The sequence below is a fragment of the Pygocentrus nattereri genome, chromosome 30 (assembly GCF_015220715.1).
Source record: "Pygocentrus nattereri isolate fPygNat1 chromosome 30, fPygNat1.pri, whole genome shotgun sequence".
Taxonomy (NCBI): domain Eukaryota; kingdom Metazoa; phylum Chordata; class Actinopteri; order Characiformes; family Serrasalmidae; genus Pygocentrus; species Pygocentrus nattereri.
This window is the reverse complement of record NC_051240.1, coordinates 16,136,776-16,160,939: the sequence shown is the minus strand read 5'-3', so window position 1 is coordinate 16,160,939 and position 24,164 is coordinate 16,136,776. Positions and strand designations below refer to the sequence as shown.

Here is a 24,164-nt window from a genome sequence, read left to right as displayed (position 1 = left end):
ACAGCCTCCTCCACATCTCCTGGTGTACTGGCCTGTTTCCTGGTAGCGCCTCCAGCCTCTGGACACTACACTGACAGACACAGCAAACCTTCTTGCCACAGCTCGCATTGATGTGCCATCCTGGATGAGCTGCACTACCTGAGCCACTTGTGTGGGTTGTAGAGTCCGTCTCCTGCTACCACGAGTGTGAAAGACCACCAACATTCAAAAGTGACCAAAACATCAGCCAGAAAGGTACTGAGAAGTGGTCTGTGGTCCCCACCTGCAGAACCACTCCTTTATTGAGTGTGTCTTGCTAATTGCCAATGATTTCCACCTGTTGTCTGTTCCATTTGCACAACAGCTGTGAAATTGATTGTCAGTCAGTGTTGCTTCCTAAGTGGACAGTTTGATTTCACAGAAGTTTGATTTACTTGGAGTTATATTGTGTTGTTTAAGTGTTCCCTTTATATATAGTCCTGTGATTCACTGGCGACCTGTCCAGGGTATATTCTGCCTTCTGCCTGATGACAGCTGGGATAGGCTCCAGCACCCCCGTGACCCAGAAGGATGAGCGGCTTAGAAGATTTGTGTGTGTGTGTGTGTGTGTGTGTGTGTATCTCGCTGTTGTCTGACGAAAACCTCAGATCTATAAAACGGTAACTTTACACGAGAAGGAAAATACCTACTTTACTTTTAATGTAAGTCAATGGAGCCAGAATTCTTTCCATGATATCTTTGAGTCCATTCATCATGAAATTGTTGCTGATTCATCAAGAAAGCAAATTTTAAATATATGTTAAATATTATATTGATATTACTTTAGTCAAGCAAACATATTTAATGAATGAACAGTGACAGAGCTAAAGTCAACATTTTACACCACTGAATATTTACAAACAGTCGTTTTACTGCAAATGACCGGACATTTGTTTTTCCACTTGACCGTCTGTTCTGTGTTGGTTGGTTTACTGTTTATACACTGCACTGTATAATTTACTGTATTTGCTGGATTAATGTTTTTTCTACTGTCATCGCCATCTTCACGGCTGCTGCTCTTTCAGGAACTCAGCACAGCTCTGTGACGAGAGTGACCGTACAGTTTACTTGAGGATCTTCCATCAACTTTGGTCTGTTGCTGAGCTGAGTCATTCCTTATCAGCTATTCCTGATGACACTCATTGTTTATTGACCGGACAGAAGTCCAGAAAGCCAGAAAGAACCTTCTGCTCATACCACTGGGTGTGAGACGCACATCAGCTGCTTTAAAGCACCAGTTCACCTTATATGGCGTCATAGGAATGAAATGAATAAAACAGTATTAAAGGCTCTGAAGGGCATCTGCTTCACAAAAGACCATTAGAGAAAAACAGCCCTACAGGAAGCGAATGAGAAGAGTAAAATATTGACCAAGAGCAGGAACGTGTTCACCTTTCATCTAGAACGGCTCAGTAAAAAAGGCTCAGCTTCAAAAATTCTGTGGTAACAAGTGCTCACATAAGCACGCTGAATACAACAAAGCAACGTTAAATAAAAAAATAGATTTTACATTCATTCAAACTTTTCCCCGCTCCACTTGGTAGATCCAGTCTGCTGGATTTAAATGTGTCCTTATTTCACGTGCAGACAATTTCAGTGTATCACTCTTTCAGCGACACGAGACGAAGACGATGATAAAGGTGCACAGACCTGCTGTAGAGAATCTCCTTCTTGATCAGGAGCTGCAAGCGACACCCAGAGGGACACAGAGCAGCAGCCACACACGCTAAACTACATCAGACTGCATTAACAAACACACACTGGAGCTGAGATCAGATACGACGGAGCCAAAGCCCAACGTCCACAATCACAACTGAGCAAACTCTGCATGTATTTCCTGTCTCAAAGTACACACTGCACACAAACACACACACACACACACACAGCCACATCACTACATCCAAATCACAACACACACACACACACACAGCACTGACAGTGACCTCTGAACCTGCTCATAGAGCAAGAGAGCACACACACTGACACACACACACACACACACACACACACACAGCCACATCACTACATCCAAATCACAACACACACACACAGAGCACTGACAGTGACCTCTGAACCTGCTCATAGAGCAAAAGAGCACACACACTGACACACACACACACACACACACAGCCACATCACTACATCCAAATCACAACACACACACACAGAGCACTGACAGTGACCTCTGAACCTGCTCATAGAGCAAAAGAGCACACACACTGATACACACACACACACACACACACACACACACACAGCACTGACAGTGACCTACACACAAACACATTATACACACACTCTGCCTTCTCTCTGAAGTGTAATTTACAGACTTGTTAAGAGTAAATCAGGGGACCCCGTGATAAAAACACAGCTAAAACAAACTAAAGCCGGTCTGAGCTTTTGCCCCGCGCTCCAGCTGCCAGCGGAAAAGCAGCTGTGCAGCTGTGAAAACCGCTGGAGCACTGAGTTAAGTTCTATTAAGATCTGTTAAGATCTACAAAGTGAACAACTGGGAACGACAAATCTGCAGCTTTCGACCAGCAAAACCAACAAAACCAGCAAAACCAGCTTCGTCTGCAAAGTTAAATTACTTAATGAACTAAATCAGAAAACTTACAGATTCCATTACAACCAGTGCAGGAAGACCGCGGTCTCTCTCTCTCTCTCTCTCTCTCTCTCTCTCTCCTTCTCTCTCTCTCTCTCTCTCTCTCTCTCCCTCCCTCCCTCTCTCTCCCTCTCTCTCTCTCTCTCTCTCTCCTTCTCTCTCTCTCTCTCTCTCTCTCCCTCCCTCTCTCTCTCTCTCTCTCTCTCTCTCTCTCTCTGTGTCTCTCTCTCTCTCTCTGTGTGTGTGTGTGTGTCTCTCTCTCTCTCTCTCTCTCTCTCTCTCTCTCTCTCTCTCTATCCGTTATTGGGACTTTAATGCCACGTTGTGCGGAACCAACGCGCTGTGGAGTGATTACCGTCAGGAACAGTTACAGGAAACACCTGAAAACGTCACGGAGACGCCGAGCGTCCATGTTAGGAAGGGCAATAATATTTTTTATATATATATATATATATATATATATATATATATATATATACATTTTTAAAAAATAATAAATTACTACAGGATTTTTTTCAGTGCTTTCACTGCTTTCACTGCTTTCACTGCTTTCAGTGCTTTCACTGCTTTCAGTGCTTTCAGTGCTTTCACTGCTTTCAGTGCTTTCAGTGCTTTCAGTGCTTTCACTGCTTTCAGTGCTTTCAGTGCTTTCACTGCTTTCAGTGCTTTCAGTGCTTTCAGTGCTTTCACTGCTTTCATTGATCTGTTTTGGTCGTTTTTGGTTGGTCAGAGAACATTTACCCCAGTTTATGTCGATTTTCCGAGTTTAGCAGACTGCGAAAACTATAAAGCATAAAATAAAAATGTGCTACATTAAAATGTGCCACTCCTGCACGGGTCACATTCTATACTTAATTTTTGCCTCAAAATTTTAACAACATACAAATAACCACAAACAGTAGTTGTGTATTAAAATGTGTGGAAGTGTGTTCTCTCCAGAGGATGTGTTCCTTAATCTGATCAGGGGTGCCTAAACTTTCACATGCAGCTGTAGGTTCCTGTACAGGGGGCGCTAAACTCCGGCCCACCCTCACTAAAGCTGTCAATTACCAGAGGAGCTGAATCAGGTGTGTATGATCTATAACAGAGGTCACTAATAGGTCGTCTGCGGTCCAAGTCCAAACCCAGACACTGTCCTATGCGGACCTGGGCCTATAACCGATAAACTATGGAGAATTATGTAATTTCGACTGGGTGGTCCTATTCAATCGGCGTAACTTTTCTAGCCTTTACGGTAGTTTCAGCAGCCGGAGACTCCCAGACCAATCGCATTCGTTGTAAGTATCACACGTGACGCGTTACAATGAGCACAGAGACTCGAGTGAGAGACTCAGACACGAGGCGAGAAACAGCAGTCAGAGAAGAAAGTGAGCCGGATTATTTCATGTGTCGTGCACATAAAAGAGAAAACCGACAGTAGATGTTGTTGAAATCTGACTGAACTGGACTTTATTTGATCTGATATTCAGTTGTTGACTGTATGAGATGCTGATATTCCTACTCGGCTACTTCAGTAAACAGTATAAAGTCATAATACAAGTCAGACATTATGATGTTCCGGACCTTGGCTAGAGGATATTTGCTTGAGGACCTTATTGAATTTTAATTAAAGACCCCTGATCTATAAGATCAAAAACTGTGCTGGACACTGGCCCTCCAGGGCTGAAGCTGCAGTTTTGTGTCTCACCTCTGCACAAGCGTCACCGAAAACAATGGGTTGGTCCAGATGTGGTGATGTGGAGTTTCCTATTTGTGTTTAGTATGTTATGTATATGTATATGTTTAGTATTACTGTAGCACAAGACCACATATCTGTCAGGAATGGGACATACACTGTATTTCCAAAAGTTTTCACTCAGCCATCCAAATCATTGAATTCAGGTGTTCCAGTCACTTCCATGGCCACAGGTGTATAAAGCCGAGCCCCTAGGCCTGCAGACTGCTTCTACAGACATTAGTGAAAGAATGGGTCGCTCTCAGGAGCTCAGTGGATTCCAGCGTGGTGCCGTGATCGGACGCCACCTGTGCAGCAAGTCCAGTCGTGAAATTTCCTCACTACTAAATATTCCACAGTCAACTGTCAGTGGGATTATAACAAAGTGGAAGCGATTGGGAACGACAGCAACTCAGCCACGAAGTGGTCGGCCACGTAAAATGACAGAGCGGGGTCAGCGGATGCTGAGGGGCATAGTGCACAGAGGTCACCAACTTTCTCCAGAGTCAATCACTACAGACCTCCAAACTTCATGTGGCCTTCAGATCAGCTCAAGAACAGCGTAGAGAGCTTCATGGAATGGGTTTCCATGGCCGAGCAGCTGCATCCAAGCCTTACATCACCAAGTGCAATGCAAAGCGTGGAATGCAGTGGTGTAAAGCGCCGCCACTGGACTCTAGAGCAGTGGAGACGTGTTCTCTGGAGTGACCAATCACGCTTCTCTGTCTGGAAATCTGATGGATGTGTCTGGATTTGACGGTTGCCAGGAGACGGTACTTGTCTGACTGCATTGTGAGTGTAAAGTTTGGTGGAGGGGGGATCATGGTGTGGGGTTGTTTTTCAGGAGTTGGGCTCGGCCCCTTAGTTCCAGTGAAAGGAACCCTTAAAGCTTCAGCACCAAAAGAGTTTGGGCAATTTCACGCTCCCAAATTTGTGGGAACAGTTTGGGGACGGACCCTTCCTGTTCCAACATGACTGCTCACCAGTGCACAAAGCAGGTCCATAAAGACATGGATGAGCCAGTTTGGTGTGGAAGAACTTGACTGGCCTGCACAGAGTCCTGACCTCAACCCCATAGAGCACCTTTGGGATGAATTAGAGTGGAGACTGTGAGCCAGACCTTCTCATCCAACATCAGTGTCTGACCTCACAAATGTGCTTCTGGAAGAACGGTCAAAAATTCCCATAAACACTCCTAACCCTTGTGGAAAGCCTTCCCAGAAGAGTGGAAGCTGTTATAGCTGCAAAGGGTGGGCCGACATCATATTAAACCCTAAGGATTAAGAATGGGATGTCACTCAAGTTCATAAGCGTGTGAAGACAGACGAGCGAATACTTTTGGCAGTTTAGTGTATTTTTGAAGGCAGCAATAGACTGTGCACAGGTTTTTTGTGCTAAGGAGACAGTGTGTCAGACATTACGGGACAGTATGTTAGGTGATGGGTCAGTGTGTAATGTATTACGGCACATGTATGTCAAATGACCCGATTATTCTTGCTTTTGCAGCTGGCGACTCTTCCCAGACTCTTTCGTTTTGCTCATGCACGTATTACCCACTATTTCCCACCAGCTGAAACCGGAATAAGACAGGGAATAATTTCAGTGAACCCATCCTGCACATCTCGAATCGGCCACACGATGTCGCTGTAGCTTCATAACAAATCACTTCAGCGCTTTATGTGGAATATTAACTCTTCAAATTCAGTTTTTCATATAAGATCAATCTATCCCCTAAAAGTTGATATATCTAATATATTACCTCGAAACACATGCATACATTTTATTTTTAATCACGTTATTAATATCCTAATTTAATAAAAAAAAACAAGAAAAATATTGTTTCATCTACAAATTACATGCATTTCTACGCCCAGTAGAAACAGGAAAATTGACGTCTATGATGTGCAAAAGTTTAATTTCACATTTAAATTAAAAAATGTATATGAACATGAATACATATTCGTGAAACGCAGCAACAACTTGTTGGAAAACCATCTCAAGTGGCTCCTCTTGAGAGATTGCCAAGAATACGTAAAGGTAAAGCAGCATGGAGACAAAGCGGAGCTCACCCCTATAATTATAATATAATATATAGGGGTGATTATAATTATATTTGTTGAAATATAATTATAGGGGTGAGCTCCGCTAAGATAATCAGGTTTGTTTACCATTGTCTCTTTATAATGCAGTGTGTGCTATTTCCATTTTTTTAATATCTGCGATATGATTTTGCCATAAAAAAACAAGGAAAAGTCGGTTTGAGATAATATTATTTTGATATTTCGCTTAATAATGAACAATTGATCTCGCATGTAATGCGCTTCGCAGCCACAAGCGCCGCTGTAGAGCGACTCGCGGCCAGCCAATAGGAGCGCCGTATGCAAATAGAGTCGCGAGTATAGCCACGCCCCGCGCGGGCTCGCCCTCACACTACGTGCGCGCACACTAGCGGAGTTGGGTCAGTCGGCGGAGCGTCAGCCTGATGGGCAGGATGACCCTGGAGGAGCTCAGCGGGGAAAACGCATCAGAAAGGTAGAGTCGGCTCGTTCACCTGCACAGAAACGCGGCGAGGAAGCTCATCTCATCGTTCTAAGCGGTTCTAGATACTGCCATGGCTAGCTAGCAGGTCTAAAGCGACTTAAACGATGAAGCGCGTGCGTGCTCACGAGTAGCTCGCAGTGAGACACCGGCGTCACGAGGCTTGAGCACCACTAACTTGCATTGCTCCTCACTTTTCTGCACGGATGATCTCCTTTCTCCTGCAGATGGACCGAATGCATGATGCCTTTAATCCGTTTACACGGTATAGTTAGTTTATAGTATATATCGTGCACACTATATAGTTCTAAACTGTAAATGATTCAGTTTTAAGTACCTTTCCCGTCACTCTTGCTGTCAGATGTGTTCTTTCTCACGATGCCACAAAGCTACACTCTTAAATCTGTTTCCTCAAGGGTTCTTTAGTAAACTGAGTCCCATTTAGAGCCGTTTGCATGCTTAAATGTTTGTTTGGCTGCCGAAATTGACGAAAAATGTGCTGTTTAGGGTTCTCTAAAGCACCAATAAAGGGTTCTCCTGTTGTTGCAAGCTTGACACCCTTTTTTGTGCCACATAGAACCGTCTGCAACACGTCCTCCATCAGTCTGAAGAACCATTTCACCATGCAGAGAACCACTTAAGCATGCATTGGTTCTAAATAGAACCGTTCATGGTTGTGAATAGAACCATTCCCTTTGCTGAAAAGCTACTGAAGAACCATCTGTGTAGAACTGGCTTTGAGCTGGGAAATCTGACCTCTCTTTCACTTATTGTTCTGCAGGATGGCCTCAGTGGTCAAGGCTCTGGAAGAGGTGCTGACCGCAGCTCTGCCCCTGGGCTGCATTACTGTGGGGGTCTATGAGGCTGCCAAGTCGCTGAATGTGTGAGTACACGAGGCACCTGTGATCCCTGAAATGCATGTGTTGATATCCAAAATGCTTCTAGTTGTTTCGGCATTTCTTTGTTCGCTGTCTGACCCTTTGCTCTCGTTCTGTCTTTCAGGGATCCAGACAACGTGGTGTTGTGTCTGTTGGCCACAGACGAGGATGACGTCCAGGACGTGGCCCTTCAGATCCATTTCACCCTGATCCAGGCTTTCTGCTGCGAGAACGACATCAATATCTTGCGGGTGAACAACATGAGGCGCCTCGCCGAGATCCTGGAGGGAGTGAAACCTGGAGGAGAGCCCATGGACCTGCACTGTGTGTTAGTCACCGTACGTGTCGTTTTCTGCCTGAGTCATCCGTCCTGCAGTAGCCGCAGGGGAGCTTTAATCAGCATTAACCGTTGAGATGCAGAGGGTTCGGTGCCTTTGCTCACACCTTGCTAAACGTCTGAGACGCTGGGTGTGGATTACCGTGCATGATGTACCTTTGTCACAGCTGCTTGCGGATTGGACACTTTCTTGGAAATTCACGGCACGTTCCGTGGGCCTTTCGCGCTGGCAGAAGACCGACTGGGCTAGCCACAGCCTTTGAAGGCGGCCTGTTTTTAGTAGTTAGGCTCCCTGATCTGCTCGCCCGCCTGTGATGTGGAATTCCAGTCGGTCTGGAGCTGCAGTAATTTGGCAGCCGTACGGAGCGATCTGACTCCAGTTATTGAGCCGCTGCGGCTGCCTTTGGCAGACTTCACAGCGCTTCCTGTGGGGCCACTTGTGCAAGCAGCGTTTCCTGGAAGAAAATCTCTCTGAAGTGACCACTTTTTGCAAATTAGAACGGGATCTTGCGAAAACCGCTTCTTGTAAGTTAGCAAGCAGCGGTTAAAGTCACTCACTTCCAGACTTGCTGTGTGGGCCGAGATGCCGTGCAGCTCTCCTGGTTGCAGTATTCAGGAAATGCAAAATGTGTTACGGTTAATGAATTAACCCGTCCCTCTCTCTCTTTGCAGAAGCCGCCGTCCTCTTCGTGCGAAGACCCAGCCCTGAGCAAGCTGAATCGTTTCTGCAAGGACAGCAGGTATTTGGATCAGTGGGTGCCCGTCATCAACCTGCCCGAACGATGAGACGAAGCAGACCATGCCGCGCCACACATTGCACAAGCTACTGCACCGTATTTGCATACTGCCTCGGCCGAGTCCCCCTGGATAACCTTCACGCCATCGCGAGGAGAGCGACGGAACGGGAGAGTCGACAGAACGTGTAAAGGAACATGGGAATATAGTTTGGATACGAAGAGCAGGGGCTGGATTTTCTTGCAGGCACCGTGGGGGCCAGGAACAGGGAGCATGACTCAGCAGCGTGTAAGCGATACCGCTGCCAAGGAATGACAGCGCCTGCCTTTAGCCGGGAAACAAAAAGACCGTACCGGAAACTGAATCATGTGAGTGCTCGCTGGCACTGGATGCACAGGAACAAACTGAAAAGAATGTGGTGTACCCGACCGGGCTAGATTGGACTGGCCTGAGCACAACTCCGCGTGAGCAGACTCACAGATGGGCTGCTGAACGAGTTCTCAGCCACAGCTTCGGAACACACTTCGGACTTCTGGAGAGGAATTTTAACTTATGACGTTAACATTGTCTTTAATTATTTCAGCTATTTAAAAGGGAACTAGAAGAGTCTTTACTGGTTTTAGACATCTGTTTCATGAATCTTATCTTTTTCTGGAGTTTCTCGTTGTTGTCTCTGTTTGTTTTTAATGTGTTAATTTAATTATTTGTATTTATGTTGAAATGTACATTTTTTTGTACACCATGGCAGGAATTGAATAAAATAATTCTGTGTGATATTTAATGTTTCCTGAGTATTTTGGGCAGCTTTTATGTGTTAAGTAAGGGTGGGAATTTTTGGCTTTGCCTTGCAGGTCACGGTAGCGCGCTGAGGTTAGTCCGTCCTTGGTCGTGCTGTGCATGACGCAGGCCTGAGACAGTAACCCTGACGTAACGTTAGAGGAAGCGATAGCTCTGCACACATCGTGGGGGCACTCGCAGGTCAGACTTTACTCTTGAAAGCAGCCTTGTGAGTGCAGTCGCACTTGAAAAGACACCTAAATGCGGCTTCCTTGGCTTAGAATAGCTTTACAGACGACGAGTCATTGCATACTGATTTAAAACGAGACAAATTCATTACGAACTTAATTTACAGTGAAATACTGTGGTTTTCTCATGCATACTGCAGGTTATACAGATTATGCATGGCTAAACAATTTGGGGAAAAATTTCTTTTCTGACCAATATTGTGATTATTACATTTCCTCACTTAACACTGAAGACCGTGCTGAATAGATAGTTGAAAGATCTAATTACATAATTATATATAATTCAGCTGGGGGCTTTAACAATAGTTTTCATGCACAACATGAGTAATTGTTCAGCTCTGTAAATAAGCATAACTGGAAAAATGACCCATATAAGCTACCCAGGCTCTGCTGGGCACTTTCTGGAATCAAAGCAAAAACAGGACAGGAAGATCAATAATAACGCAGTGCAGTAATCCTGAGTCAGCAGGATTTATGGCTGTAGGGGTTTTTTTAGCTGATGTTAACTCACTGTTGTTATTATGTTGTAAAGAAAAGTAGATCAGCCAACATGAACAACGTAAAGAACAAGATGTGTTGGGACAAAGTGTCCCAATTCCTTTGTGTATGCAAACAGGTATTGTCATGTTGCAATTCCACTGTTTGATAAAAAACATGCACTGTTAGCAAAATGTTCTGTACTATAAGCACATAGTAGTGAGATATGGGGTTGATGATAGTAGCCCAACGCTCGTCCTCCTTTGTTTTGCCAACAGTAAAACATCAAGCCCAGTGAAAACAGCCCACACCCTGGGTTTCCAACCCAGGCCAAAAATAGATGTACTCATGCGCTCTGACAACAGGAGAACTGTTCCGGTTCCTACGGCAGCTGCGCTGTGCTTGACGACTGAGCCTCCGGGGGCTTGTGTCTTTACACAAAACAGGAGATAACAAGGGCCCTCACTGAGCCAAAAATAGCAACGGCTCTGAGAGGGAGAGTGAGCCATAGGCTGGCTAGCGGCGGGACGTTCTCGGCCGACTGCTGGCTGTGCGTAAAACAGGACAAAGCACTGAAAGAAAAGCTGATGGCATGAGTCAAGGCCATTCAGGCCTGCAGCAAGTGGCTAAAAATATCTCCCAGCACAGGCCCAGCGCTTCCTGTCAGACCTGAGAGGGAAACGGTTACCATGCATATATTCCACCAGGTAGCCGACCGTGACCCCCACTGTAAATCGGCGCAAGTGGCCTTTTAAGAGCACAAGTGAGCAAAGGTCATAGCCACTTGACCTCACAAACAAATATTTCTTTCAGAAGGGATCATTAGCCCCCTCCCCTACTTTTCTGTATTTCCACTGCTGACCTTAAGGTGGAATTCAAGCTTCAGATCAGCTCAGGGTCAAGAGGAACTGGGTTATTCGGATGTTAACGGTGAAAGAAGGTTATCAATAAAGTCGGATCAGGTAGTGACAATTTTAGAGATCAACTTTACAGATCAACATAGTAAAGGAGCTCATCTGTGATCCTGAGTTTAAAGCCAGTTTTTATTCAACTTAAACTTGGAACTAAGTTGTAAATAAATCTGAAACTGAAACTTTGCTTGTGTGTAAAAAGTGATTTCAGAGCCACTCGGTTCTCCCTGATGGAAACTGTTTACCTTCAGTGTTTTGTGCTTCTGATCATTTTAATAGACGTCAGCGTCACTAATTAATGACGTTCTATTAAAAGACTGGTTTACCAAGAGAGACGCTGGAGGACTTTCACCTGAAATGAGTTCATGAAGCCAGTCTGGTTATAAAAATGATAACAGGACATCAGAGCCAGAATTACTCTTTTAGTACTTTTACTTTATACTTAAGTACATTTGAAGGGAAATACTTTAGTACTTTTTTTGCCCATGTGATTTTTTTTCAGACTACATTCAGTTCGACACAGAATTTGTCAGGCTGAGGAGAGACAGAGAGATTTTTTTCCAGAATAAAGTTGAAATTATTCTTTTGTCAGGCTACAATCTGATACAGAATTTTGTCAGGCTACTCTCAAACTGGGATGTGAACTACAGTCAGGCTGGGACACAATTCTGTCTGAACCCACTACAGGTAGGTTCAGGCAGAAGTTTGTAGGGCTACACTGCAGTTCAGGTGCTAGACTTGCTGTGTCAGGGGGCTCTCTGGTTGTGTTCAATCCTTTAGGCCCAATTAAACCTTTGCATAACTTCAGCTGCCCAAGACCTGGTCCTAAAAGATCCAGAGGCTCATCCAGGGTCTGAACCAGGACTCCTCTTTCCAGCACAATGTGAGAGAGAAGAGACCTAGACTTGTTGTCTGGGAGTAGGGGTGGAGGTGTTTCTGTACCAGGTCGGCACTGGAGCACAACACTGCCCACATTATCTACCTCGTGCTGTGCACTGTGGAGTTTCCTGGGCCAGGCCAGCCGTTACTGTCGCCCTGCAGACGGCAGGAATGCAGTCCTGAGAAAAGGAGGGGGCAGCTCGATTTTGGACAGAGCGAGGCTTTATTTCCAGAGCTTTGCTGCAATGTGCGTGCATTTAGATTTACATATTTAGCAGCTGGGAACCTCCAACTCAGATAGTTTGTGGACCACGACTTTCACGACTTTCAGAGTCAAACCAGCTGTTCTCATGGCTGGAGGTCTGCAAATGTTTCAGGGAGGACTAACCACAACTCCGCAGGTCAAACCGTGAAGGGCAAGCTGGGGTCAAAATGTCCCAAAGGCCATTTGTTTAGTAAATATAGTAAATGTAATTAAAATTTACTGCTTGTTTAAAGTTTGGGCCCAGTTTTCAAAATGCTTTTACAAATTAGCATATTTTTTGGGGAATAATGGGAATAAGCAAGCAAACCTTCCATGAATGCAATCCTTTGGGCAACAAAAGGGCTAAATAAGTGCTATTAAGTGTTTTAGAAAGCAAACTTTAGGCAGTATCTACCCTTCATACCAAACATGATGCTTTGTCGAACTTAAGCGTCCACTGTACGCATTATGAGAGCAATTTAAACACTTCACTTTCTTGAATTTGCGTTTCTTGCTTGAAATGGTCCTTGATTATTAAATTACATGATTATAAAATTACAAATAATGATTATTAATAACCGGCCCTGAATATTATATTCCAAAACATTTAAAAAATGTGTGCAGGGGTCCTTTTGGAGTTTGTTGCCTTGAGGCAACGTTGTGCGCCAATGGGAGGAAATGATATAGACCTGGCTTGTATCTGGCCAAATCCATTCCACTGTCGCACAGTGTTGCTTCTAGGCAACAAGCATGTTTTTGCAAACTCTTATAACAGAAAACGTTTAACTGAATGTTAAAAATAGGTTTACATGTGCCAACTTAGAGATGTTATGACCAAGTACATGCTTTTTTTTTATTGACTCACTCAAACTCCTCCCTTTATCATTAACCCTATCACTGTCTTTAAATATGTATAATGCTACTGTAAAGTGTGGGGAATGAGTTTGTTGCCCTGAGGCAACATCGTGCAATAGAGGTTTAAAGCTGAGTGTTGAAGCTAGATGCACAAAGTATTTGCAGGTATTTTTTCTTACTTACTTTAAAAGTAACAGAGAAAAAGCAAAGTGGGCAGTGTAGCTCAAAGCTCAGAGCTGCTGGAGAGGGAGGAAGTGTAATTTTATTCGTCCCTGGAGGACGGTAACAGTAGACAAAAAGCTTAGCTGGAACATCAGGACAAACTTTAAGGTGCCTGGCCCATCATTAGCAGCCATTTATGCCTGTGGACTGACAAAAGGCCTTCCTGTGACAGTTCACAGCACATCAGGCAGTGTAATGCTCTGAGAAATGGGTGAGATATTGAATTGAACCTGGAGACTAGATTACAGGTGGGGTGGGGGGGGCGGTTATCTTTCAGCTTTTCCTGCCAAGCATACGAGTAACTCAATCAGCGAAGGCAGCGAGGCCACAAAGCCTTGCCCATCACTCACTGGTAGAAGTCGGTGCTGATTACATCAATGTGGGCCAACAAATATGGCCTGACCTGATTGTGGTGGTGAGTGCTCGATAGCCTCCAGAGATGCTAGTCTGTGCATTGCATAAGAGCCGGTCTGACCTGAAGCCCTAAGCAAAACAATCTCTGGGAAGTAGTGCTTATGGAAACATTTACCTGACCCAGTAAGACTCAGGTGGGTGGAACACCTGTGGACTGCTACTGTAGTGAGTATGAAGTGTTTTGCACACACAGCAATACTATCAGCATTATGTGAACGCTTATAGTGTTTATATGGTGTGGAGAGTATTTAAGAAGAGTTATTTCACCATGCAGTATGCATAAACTACAGATACGCCTTAGTACAAAATATACACAAATCAGGCAGAACATTCTGACCACCTCCTTGTTTCTACGCTCATTGTCCATTTTTTCAGCTCCTGACTGTAGTCCATCTGTTTCTCTGATACTCTGTTACCCTGTTCTTCAGTGGTCAGGACCCCCATGGACCCTCACAGAGCAGGTGCTATTTGGGTGGTGGATCATTCTCAGCACTGATGTGGTGGTGGTGTGTTAGTGTGTGTTGTGCTGGTCTGAGTGGATCAGACACGGCCGTGCTGCTGGAGTTTTTAAACGCCTCAGTGTCGCGGCTGGACTGAGAATAGTCCACCAACCAAAAATATCCAGCCAACAGCGTCCTGTGACCACTGATGAAGGACTAGAGGATGACCAACACAAACTGTGCAGCAGCAGATGAGCTGTCGTCTCTGACTTTACATCTACAAGGTGGACTGGCAAGGTAGGAGTGTCTAGTAGAGTGGACAGTGAGTGGACACAGTGTTTAAAACACACCACCACCACATCAGTGTTACTGCAGTGCTGAGAATGACCCACCACCCAAATAGTACCTGCTCTGTGAGGGTCCATGGGGGTCCTGACCACTGAAGAACAGGGTAACAGAGTATCAGAGAAACAGATGGACTACAGTCTGTAACTGTAGAACTACAGAGTGCAGCTATACAGTAAGTGGAGCTGGTAAAGTGGACAGTGAGTGCAGAAACAAGGAGGTGGTCCTGATGTTATGCCCGATCTGTGTAGTCATATTATTCAGCAGTTATGTAGGACAGCGTCACATCCCGCAGCCTATCAAATGGGCAGAACTCACAATATTACTTTTTTCCCCCACTCACTACAACACAGAGCATGCTCACAACCACTGGCTCCTTCCCGTATTGATAAAGACAACCTGACGGTTACCACAGCGACTGTATAGGCTAATAAATACAGCCGTGATATCCGGCTTCCTAGAGGTATCCACCCCGGAATGCCTGTAGACTTTCAAAAGATCCTCCCACCTTCAAGATACATCATTACAGGGGTGTTTTACTAGTGTTTACACAGGAAAATCTCTCTATAGACAACTGCAGCACCACTGTAGGAGGAGAACAGGCATGTTTACTACATGGTTTGCGATGGTTGCTTTTCATTTTGGCCAGAGCACCTCTTTAAGTTGTATTCCAGTAATAGTCAACAAGGCAAACATGTGACAGACGAAAGCTTCTCATACGATGTGTGTGCAGAAAATAAGACACAAAATCAGAGAAATTCAAAAAATAAATCACCATGAGCCGCGAGTGTTGAGAATAAAATTATATTTCACTTTAGCTGGAAAATAAAGACATTTACAACACCAGACTTTGGGTTCAAGCCCTGGCGTGTGTTTCTTTTTCACAGGTAGAAGTTTCTTTCTAGAAGAACAATCCACACAATGGTAAGAACGAGTGCACTTCATATTAAAACAATCGTTTTCTTTCAAAGGCAAAAAGGATGAGAGCTGGAGACGATACAGAGGAGGAAAGAAAGACAGAAGAGCTTAAGCGAATCCATGGCAAGGCCGATACAAGGTCACCTTCAGGACCGATCACGTTATAGAGGAAAAAACATGCTGCCACGAGAACAGAAGGGATCGGGATCGAATACTCATCAGAGGGGAACACCATAAAAGGCTACTCAGTAGACAGCATGTAAAGCAAGGCTGCTTAGTGATTAAAATACTCAAATTCAGTAATACAGCCGCAACACACTGCCTTCAGGTGTCGTTAAATACGTCTGTGACTGCAGTCCGGATCTAAAAGCTTTCATGAACCTGTTATTATTATTATTATTATTATTATTATTGTTATTATTGAGTCAGATTTCAAAAGCATGATGAGTGATTGTTCAGTAAGAAAATAACTAATGTAATGACAGCTAGATTTACTGGCATTGCGTGGGTTAACGCTTAAGCGCATGCCGAAGGCTTCTCTACGTCCATCCTGAGGCTTAGTCAGTATAAGGCCGCAGCACCGGCAGAGACGCGGATGGCCGTGCACAGTGAGCTGGACTGCAGGCTGCTTGTTCACAGTAGACGAACCCGTGAGAGAGTAATAGTGTTTAAGACCAGGCGCTTAGTAGAGTCGAAGCAGGAATACTGGATTAAGGCCTTTGCTGGTTCAGCTGGTCAGCGGGCTGGGTCGGTTTCTGCCAGCCGTGTGGTGAGCAGTAGGGGTGCACGATCAGAATCAGACCGGATCGGAATAGATTTTTTTGGCGTAATGAAAAAATATAACATTGTCTAATTTTACACGGTCTGAATTCATGACTAGGGGCCAAACAAGTTACTCGACACAAACTGACTTCAACTTCAACTTTAGTGGTTACTAAGTATTTATATTTCCCCCTCAGGAGGTGTAAGTGTTGGGAAAATGAACGGAAACCACATAAAAAGCACCAATTTTTACAAACTTCAATCATCGGCCTGGTTTTAACTTCAAGCAGCTGCTGCACTGATGCTGCTGTTACGTTGTTTGAAAAAGCTGCTCATTCTGATTAAAGAATAAACAGACAGACAGCTTCAGGTGTTCTGCTTCATTCTGAACCTGTTCTCTTCTGTAATGGGTATTTTCCATGGAATGCAAAAAGGTTAGTGTAAGATTCCATGGCATTCCCAAGGAGCTGGGTTCGGTGACTGGTTCTAACATATTATCGTGATGTTAAAGCGACGTGTGCATTGGACAGTAGTCACTAAGTAAGGCTTTACTTGTTGACTGGTTGTTCAACTGAGCTTAATTGAAGGATTGTCTAGTGCTAATTAAGGAATTTAGTTAAGACACAAATACCAGTGCAGCTCAGCGCTGGGGTGGGAATCTCTGGGCACCTCACGATCCGATTCGATTTCTGTTCAGGGTGCCAAGACGTGATTATAAAACAATTCCTTGTGCATCTTGATGCAGCTCAGCTGTTGATTTCTACAGACTACATTATATATTTTTCCCTGGGTCATTAACAAGCAAGCTAGTGTCATCTTGGGCTGCGTTCACATTACCAGGCTGAAGTGGCACAAATCTGATTTTTTGCCCTGATGTGACTCAGATCTGGTGTTTTCAAGGCTGTGTGGACACAAATCTGATCTTTTCAAATCCGACCTGAGACACTTTCATATGTGGTCCTGGATCGGATACGTATCCGATTTGTGGCCATGTGACCTTAATGTGAAGCTCAGATCGGAATTCATGTGCCTTTTCTCCATCATTCAGCGTTACCATGGCAACATCACCTAACAGACGTTAAAGCCTGTAAACGGTGGAAAAGCAGATCATCTCACTTTTTCCTCCTCCGTCTGGCTCTAATAATGAAGCTGAGAGCTGATCAGAGTTAATGATCTTCTCAGCGAAGCTCGTTCAGCTCGTTAGTTTGTGCTGATGATGCAGTGATTCAGTCACGTGACGTCACTGAGTAGGAGGAGCTCATGAGGGTCATTTCAGGCCGGATCATCACATTAATGACCGTTCTGAATCACTGACCTAAATGAGTCTGAACCATCGAGTCAGAGATCGGATTTGAGCAAAAAATCTGATTACACCACCTAATAGATCTTAACGAAAATAGTTCATATTGTTCATTTTTCATCAGAAATGTTGAGAATAGGTGTCCAAACTAAGCAAAACATCACGTATTCCAGTCATTATAGTAATAAATAGTAAACGTGCATTTATAGCAGCATTTAATGTAGAAACTTAATTTAGTAATTTATGCGAAGCCTTTTTATCCAAATAATGCTGCTATGCTATTGCTCAGTTTAGTTAGTGCTTTAATGAGGTTTTCAGCATTTATCAAAAAATCTGATTATGATTTGTGAATCGATTTTAAAAGAATCGCAACGCATCTAATAAATGATCTTTTTCGTCACCCGTAATTATATGTCAGCCATACACACAAACACATTTTTATTTTATGTGTGTGTGTGTATGTATATATATATATATATATATATATATATATATACACACATATACATACACACACACACACACGCGCGCTGCTTTTGAATGCTGTGCACGCACGCTTGTGCATATAGTTGGGCTTCCCTGGACGTGTTACTGTCTTTGTTTAAAATAACAGGCCAATTAAAAAAGCCACTGGCCAATTGCCAGTTTGGCTGAAAAGCAGGGGGAGACATTTCTGGTTCTGGAGGGCTGGATTCATTTTTCCATTTTTCCGGGGAATTTCCTGCTGTGATCCAACTCTACCAGGTTTAGTTGCTGTGCAACAGCAGGAAACTCAGCACACTGTGCTGCTCCCTGGTCCTCCGTTTTTCCAGCCCTGTGGTGGAGAAACCGAAACCGGAAAAAAATAAAAAGCTCATGATCGGTGCACCCCTAACGTTAAGCGCTCTTTAAAAAAAAAAAAAAAAACATCAATAACAAAATTTAAAAAGTCACTCACGTACACATACATACATGCACATAAAAAAACTGCACGGCATCATGAAGAGCATAAAAAATAAACAGCAGTTTTTGTAAACATGGAATGTCAAAATTCACAATAACAGTCACCACAATAGTTTAAAGAGACGCTCTAGTTTGGTAAGTCACTCATCTGCTTGGAGTTAGAAGAGGAGCTGCGCAGAAGCACTGGCAGTGACCCTACAGGACTTGGCTATTGCTGGTCAGATCAGACACGATGGCATGGCACAGATACGTTATAAACTGTTCATCATTCAGAAGAAGATCCTATAATTATCATTACAAATAATAAAAAAAACAATCAAAACCATCTTTCACATGAAAATAAGGCATATAATCATTAAAGGGTTACAATATATTACTTATAGTACCATGATCTGCAATGAAATATATTGCTACTGTATCTACCATAAACAAGAACAAGAAATCCAAGGTTTATTCTCTAAGGCAAAGGCAATAACTATGCAGGCAGGGGAATCTGGGTCATATTCTGTTTATCAAAAAGGTTTTTGGCAAGGCTTATGAAATATAATCCAGGTAGGTCCTGTTACTGTTGCTGATGGGAAACGAATGCTGTGAAAACAGCAATGGAATAAAAGTTCGCTGAGCTCATTAAGGGGCGCAAAACACTGATTCAACTGCCGTCGACTCAATATTAACAGTACTCACTCACTTTTGGCCAACATGAACTTTACAGGCTATTTTAGAAGAAAAAATGAAGAGTGTAGTTTTGATACAGTATTTAAAAAGAATGTTATTGTATGAGAATTTTAATAGTGTTATCAATGTGAACGTCGCTCTCTGAGAGTCTCATAAAATATCATAAATCAGTGATGAAACCACGATACCTGGTTTAACTTTACATTACTTATAGTTATTCAGCAAGATCACTATTTTGCACAAGGTTGTGCTGCTCTGGGGTCTTTTATTTTGAAATACAGTGTCTGTTCTGAGCTAAACCGAATCATGTGATGATCTCAGAACCGCATAATAAGCGCATCGTTACATACTTGAATTAATAATGACAATCATAGGAAGATAACGGAGTCGAATCATTGCGCAGTTTGAGATTTCATGCTGCCAGACTCAAAGGTCAGAGCTTTACACGTAGTAAAAACGTGACGTGACACAAAGAGAGAGAGAGAGAGAGAGAGAGAGAGAGAGAGAGAGAGAGAGAGAGAGAGAGAGAGAGAGAGAGAGATAGAGACAGAGAAAGACAGAGAGAGAGGGCATGGCTGTTTAAATGCTCTGACAGAGGAGGTGACCTTTCGCTGACCCGAGCAAAACCCTCCATTGTTCGGCCACGGTGAGTTAAGGAGGGAGTGCTGGTGCTGATGAGGGCGAAATACGTCAGAGTGACGCCACCGAACGACACCTGCTTCCCCTTCACTGAGCAAGAGGGCCTTTCAGAATCTGGCTGCATACCAAACGGCTCCCTATTGAACATACAGTGCACCACATGGGTGTAAAAGCCTATTGTCTCAGGCTGTGTAGGGACGCACAGTGTAGCTTTGTTAGCAGGTATATAACAATATAATGTGACAATACACTGCTGTGCACTGTGGAGACGATATGGAGGTGAACTCAGCTGCTTCTATTATGCCACCTAATGCAATTACACTGTTTGTATGGCAGAGCTGGACATCAACTTCAGCCAAACAAGCATGTTGAATGTCAATGTCAGCATGTATGACGCTGAACATGCTGCCCCGGTTTCACTGCAATTGCACGGATACAATCATCAATATAAATGTCGTATTGTGATTATAGTATCTTATAGTATCAGGAATCGTGAAATGAATCATAACTGTTATCAATATTCAAATACTCCCATTTAAACTTCTGATTTCCAACATTGTGAGAAAAAAACGTCACTCTAGGCCTTCTGGAAGTTCTAGATATGTGAATACAAGCGTTTGCCTGATCAGTGAGCCGCCTGCAATGGATAACATGGGCGGCAGCTTCATACCAAAACGCTCTATTCAAAGAGTCACGGCTACAACTGCTAAAATAGATGGTAATATGTCTGTCAGGAGCTTTACGTAAGACATGGAGTGTCTTTAGAAGCTCCAAATCTGCCAAAAATGTTAACACCATTAGTTTAACACTAACAAACAACCAGAGTCCCATAGGGGTGCTAGCAGAAATGATTATAATTGAGTTTTTCCTTCATCAGGTTTTCACATTTATGTCCTGAAACTGAAGGCCCAGCTTTAATAGTCGATCTTTTCCAATACCAGCAATGCAGGAGGCTGCAAATTGAAAACGAGCCCTCTAACCAACCACAACATTATGGTTTCCTGCTATCTCTAGTCACAGCTTCAGATGAGTTTCAGTGGGTTTTGTTGAATCAAGCTATTTTGGTTTAAACCGTGCAGATCAGTTTTTATACACTCACCGGCCACTTTATTAGGTACCTTGCTAGTAAAAGGTTGGACCCTCTTTTGTCTTCAGAGCTGCTTTAATTCTTCGTGGCAGACTTTCAGCAAGGTGTTTTGAAACATTCCTCAGAGATGTTGGTTGGTTATTTGAGTTCCTGCTGCCTTTCTATCATCTGGAACCAGTCTGTCCGTTCTCCTCTGACCTCTCACATCAAGGCATTTTCGTCCACACAACTGTCTGGCACCAACAACCACGCCACGTTCAAAGCCACTGAAATCCCCTTTCTTCCCCGTTCTGATGCTCGGTCTGCACTTCAGCAAGTTGTCTTGACCACCTCTACATGCCTAAATGCAGTGAGTTTTGGCCGTGTGATTGGCTGATTAGCTATTTGTGTCAACAAGCAACTGTACCTAATAAAGTGGCCGGTGAGTGTGTGTCATACTGATTCACCAATGTAGTTTTAATCATTTGAAAGATGTATCACAACTGCAATAATCACAAGATGGTTTTGGATGGATGGATGGATGGATGGTTTTTTATCTACGTCATGCAGCAAGGCCATCATGTAGTGCACTATATGGACGGTCGGGAGCAATTTGAGATTCACGCTCTCTCACCTCTTCCCTCAACACGGCTGACTGACTCTAGAGATCCAGTTAACAGTGTCACCACACAGGGTCGAAGCGCTACTGTTGAGCTTATCTACAGCCACCAGTCAGAGCAGAGTTTAAAAGACATTAGGAGAACATGATGATCAAAGGGAACCACTGGGGCTTGATGAGACCAGCACCTGTCTGGGATCTTCCCTACTGAGGCCTCAGCCTTTATTTGCTGATGAGGCAGGTCTAGACCACATCAGATAACACAATCACTGAATTAAAGGGGGGGAAAAAAGAAAATGCATATTTTATATATATATATATATATTGTTTTGTCTCTGCATTGCAAATCTTGAGAGCTCAAGAGCTTTTTGGTCTCATTTTTAGAGGAACGAAATAACAAGGGAATGCGTTTCAGGCGAAGAGTTCTGCTTCAGGAGCATTAAAGGGAGAGTGAAGATGGGGGTTAGCTGACTTTTTTTTAAGGCGACTAGTGTATGAATGCTTTAAGGTAAAATATTCTCTCTATAAAAAAGGAGGCATTAAGGAGCTCATGTCTGGGGGCGTCCCACTACAATATAATGCAGGGCTTCTTGTCCTTAAACGGGTTTTCTGAGGCTGGAATCCCCATCAGGAGTGGATCGTACTTAGCATGCTCGCCACAGTAATGCATGAGGTCCGCAGAGGCTTTAGAAACCTGTAGACAGATAGACAGATGGAGAGAGAGAAGGAGAGAGAGATGCAATAATTACTGACCGTAATAATCTATAATAATTAAAGTTAACCAAGTATAACTTGCATGCACTACTATACAGTGTATGGTTATTGTTATCATAATAATAGCCTTTGCAATAGTGATGTCGCCAAGGCTTGTAATATGTGAGTAAGCCCTTGAACAAATCTCTGATTGTTTTATTGTGCACATAAAAATCACAAGAGCAGCATAATCACAACATAGTTTTTGTCCATTTCATGCAGCTCTAACACACAAATGCACCCCTTAAAGATCCTTTACCCCACAAACAGACTGTAAAGAACACAAATCAGATGAAACCATTTAAAATACTTTGTTTGATGGTAGTAAAGAGGTTTTGACTTGTATGGTAACTAATTTGTTTACTAATGGCCAAACAGGGATGTGCATTCCACCTAATTTTGATATTAGAGTTCTGTTGGATTTAACTCGAGAAGACAGCAATAAACAAGTCAGTAAAAATACTGCAGAATGCATTGGAATACATATTTTATAACTCAAAAACAGCAGAAGGAAACAAAACAAAACAAGCTCCATGCTGAATGCTGAAACAACTCGCTAACAATAAACTAAAAGCTAAAGTGGCAAAAAGCTGAACACCCGCACGTCCCGGAAACTGTCAAACACTACAATTCACGAGACTTCAAAATTCAGATTTTTCCCCGTTCCACCTTAAATGGCGCTGCAGTTACATACTGGAGGCTCAGGCACCATTTAAGGTGGAACCACCAACACCAGTGAACCTACTCTCCGCTGAGCACCCGCTCTTTCAGTCGCTGATCAGCTCTGAGGGAGAAAATGGAAACTGTTCCTCTGAAAGCGGCTGTAGCAGCAACTTTAAAGCACGAACTACATTCAGTGTAACGTCCCCTTGTTAGTGAGCAGCGCTGAATGCAGACACAGGGCATCTTTTACTCCCTATGACAAAGTTTATTCCCTCATTAATGGCACAAACTCGTTTTCCTCTGCTCATCGTCAACTGACAAACCACTGAAACCGAGATGAGGCTGCTTTCGCTTCAAGCTCCAACGCTTGAGTGAGCTGTACACGCTCCACTCGTCATCGTTGCTGTTGTGATCACTTAAGCAGAAGCTGTGTTACGCTGCAACGAGAACTTCCAACAGAGAAAAATGTGGAAATATGAAAAGGGCCGATCGCTTCCGATCGAGCTGATGACCTGGAAAATCACTTCAGATTATGAAATTTTGGCAAATCGGAATTAAAATAAGGCTAAAACTCTTGTAGCGTAGGCCCAGCTTTTAGTGACAGAGCTGGGATGTCTCTGCCTTCTTAGCCACATCCCGGGGCAGTCGTGGGCTGGAGGTTAGGGATCCAGCCTCATGACCGGAAGGTCGCCGGTTCGATCCCCAGAGCCGACAGCACGTGACTGAGGTGTCCTTGAGCAAGACACCTAAGCCCCAACTGCTCCCCGGGCGATGCGGATTGAGATGCCCACCGCTCCGGGCAAGTGTGCTCCCTAGTGTGTGTGTGCTCACTAGTGTGTATGTGGTGTTTCACTTCAAGGATGGGTTAAATGCGGAGGTGAAATTTCCCCATTGTGGGACTAATAAGGGTCACTTAATCTTAATGTGGTCCCGTTGTTTGGAGTCATGTTTCGGAGTAGCGAAGTGCAACATAACATTCTTACACACAAATATGACCAAAACTATCATGTTGCACTGAATTATTAGCATGTGTTTAAATCACGTGTACAAATATCCTAAAAGTATTCTTCAGATTTTAAGTACTGGCGCCTTGAACGTTAAACAGAGTACTCCAGTACCCAGGCACATCCCTATTTACAGCATTACATCCATGGGCTTCCACTGGATGATGCGGATGATCCCACCTACTC

General features: G+C 43.7%; 3 protein-coding genes across 6 annotated transcripts in view; 1 reads left to right on the top strand and 2 right to left on the bottom strand.

Moving 5' to 3' along the window:
- sec16b (SEC16 homolog B, endoplasmic reticulum export factor) overlaps window positions 1–2,737 on the bottom strand; it is a 44,882-nt gene extending 42,145 nt beyond the window's left edge. For 2 of the 3 annotated variants that reach the window (XM_017714955.2, XM_017714957.2), the window contains exon 1: window positions 1,669–1,963. The gene's annotated coding sequence lies outside the window, so the exon portion shown is untranslated. Of the gene's footprint in view, window positions 1–1,668; window positions 1,964–2,635 lie in introns of those variants that run through there. The other variant, XM_017714956.2, reaches the window with a different exon arrangement.
- Window positions 2,738–6,757: 4,020 nt separating this feature from the next.
- On the top strand, window positions 6,758–9,594 carry gadd45ab (growth arrest and DNA-damage-inducible, alpha, b). The gene is made up of 4 exons (XM_017714958.2): window positions 6,758–6,869; window positions 7,657–7,758; window positions 7,878–8,091; window positions 8,763–9,594. The coding sequence occupies exons 1-4, from the start codon at window positions 6,820–6,822 to the stop codon at window positions 8,874–8,876; spliced, it is 480 nt and encodes a 159-aa protein (XP_017570447.1). The 5' UTR covers window positions 6,758–6,819; the 3' UTR covers window positions 8,877–9,594.
- An 11,676-nt stretch (window positions 9,595–21,270) lies between these two features.
- Window positions 21,271–24,164, bottom strand: part of si:dkey-44g17.6 (guanine nucleotide-binding protein G(I)/G(S)/G(O) subunit gamma-12) — an 87,960-nt gene continuing 85,066 nt past the window's right edge. For both annotated transcript variants that reach the window (XM_017714964.2, XM_017714965.2), the window contains one exon: window positions 21,271–22,252. In XM_017714964.2, the coding sequence (XP_017570453.1) occupies window positions 22,127–22,252 (126 nt within the window). In that variant the 3' untranslated portion in view covers window positions 21,271–22,126. The remainder of the gene's footprint in view (window positions 22,253–24,164) is intronic.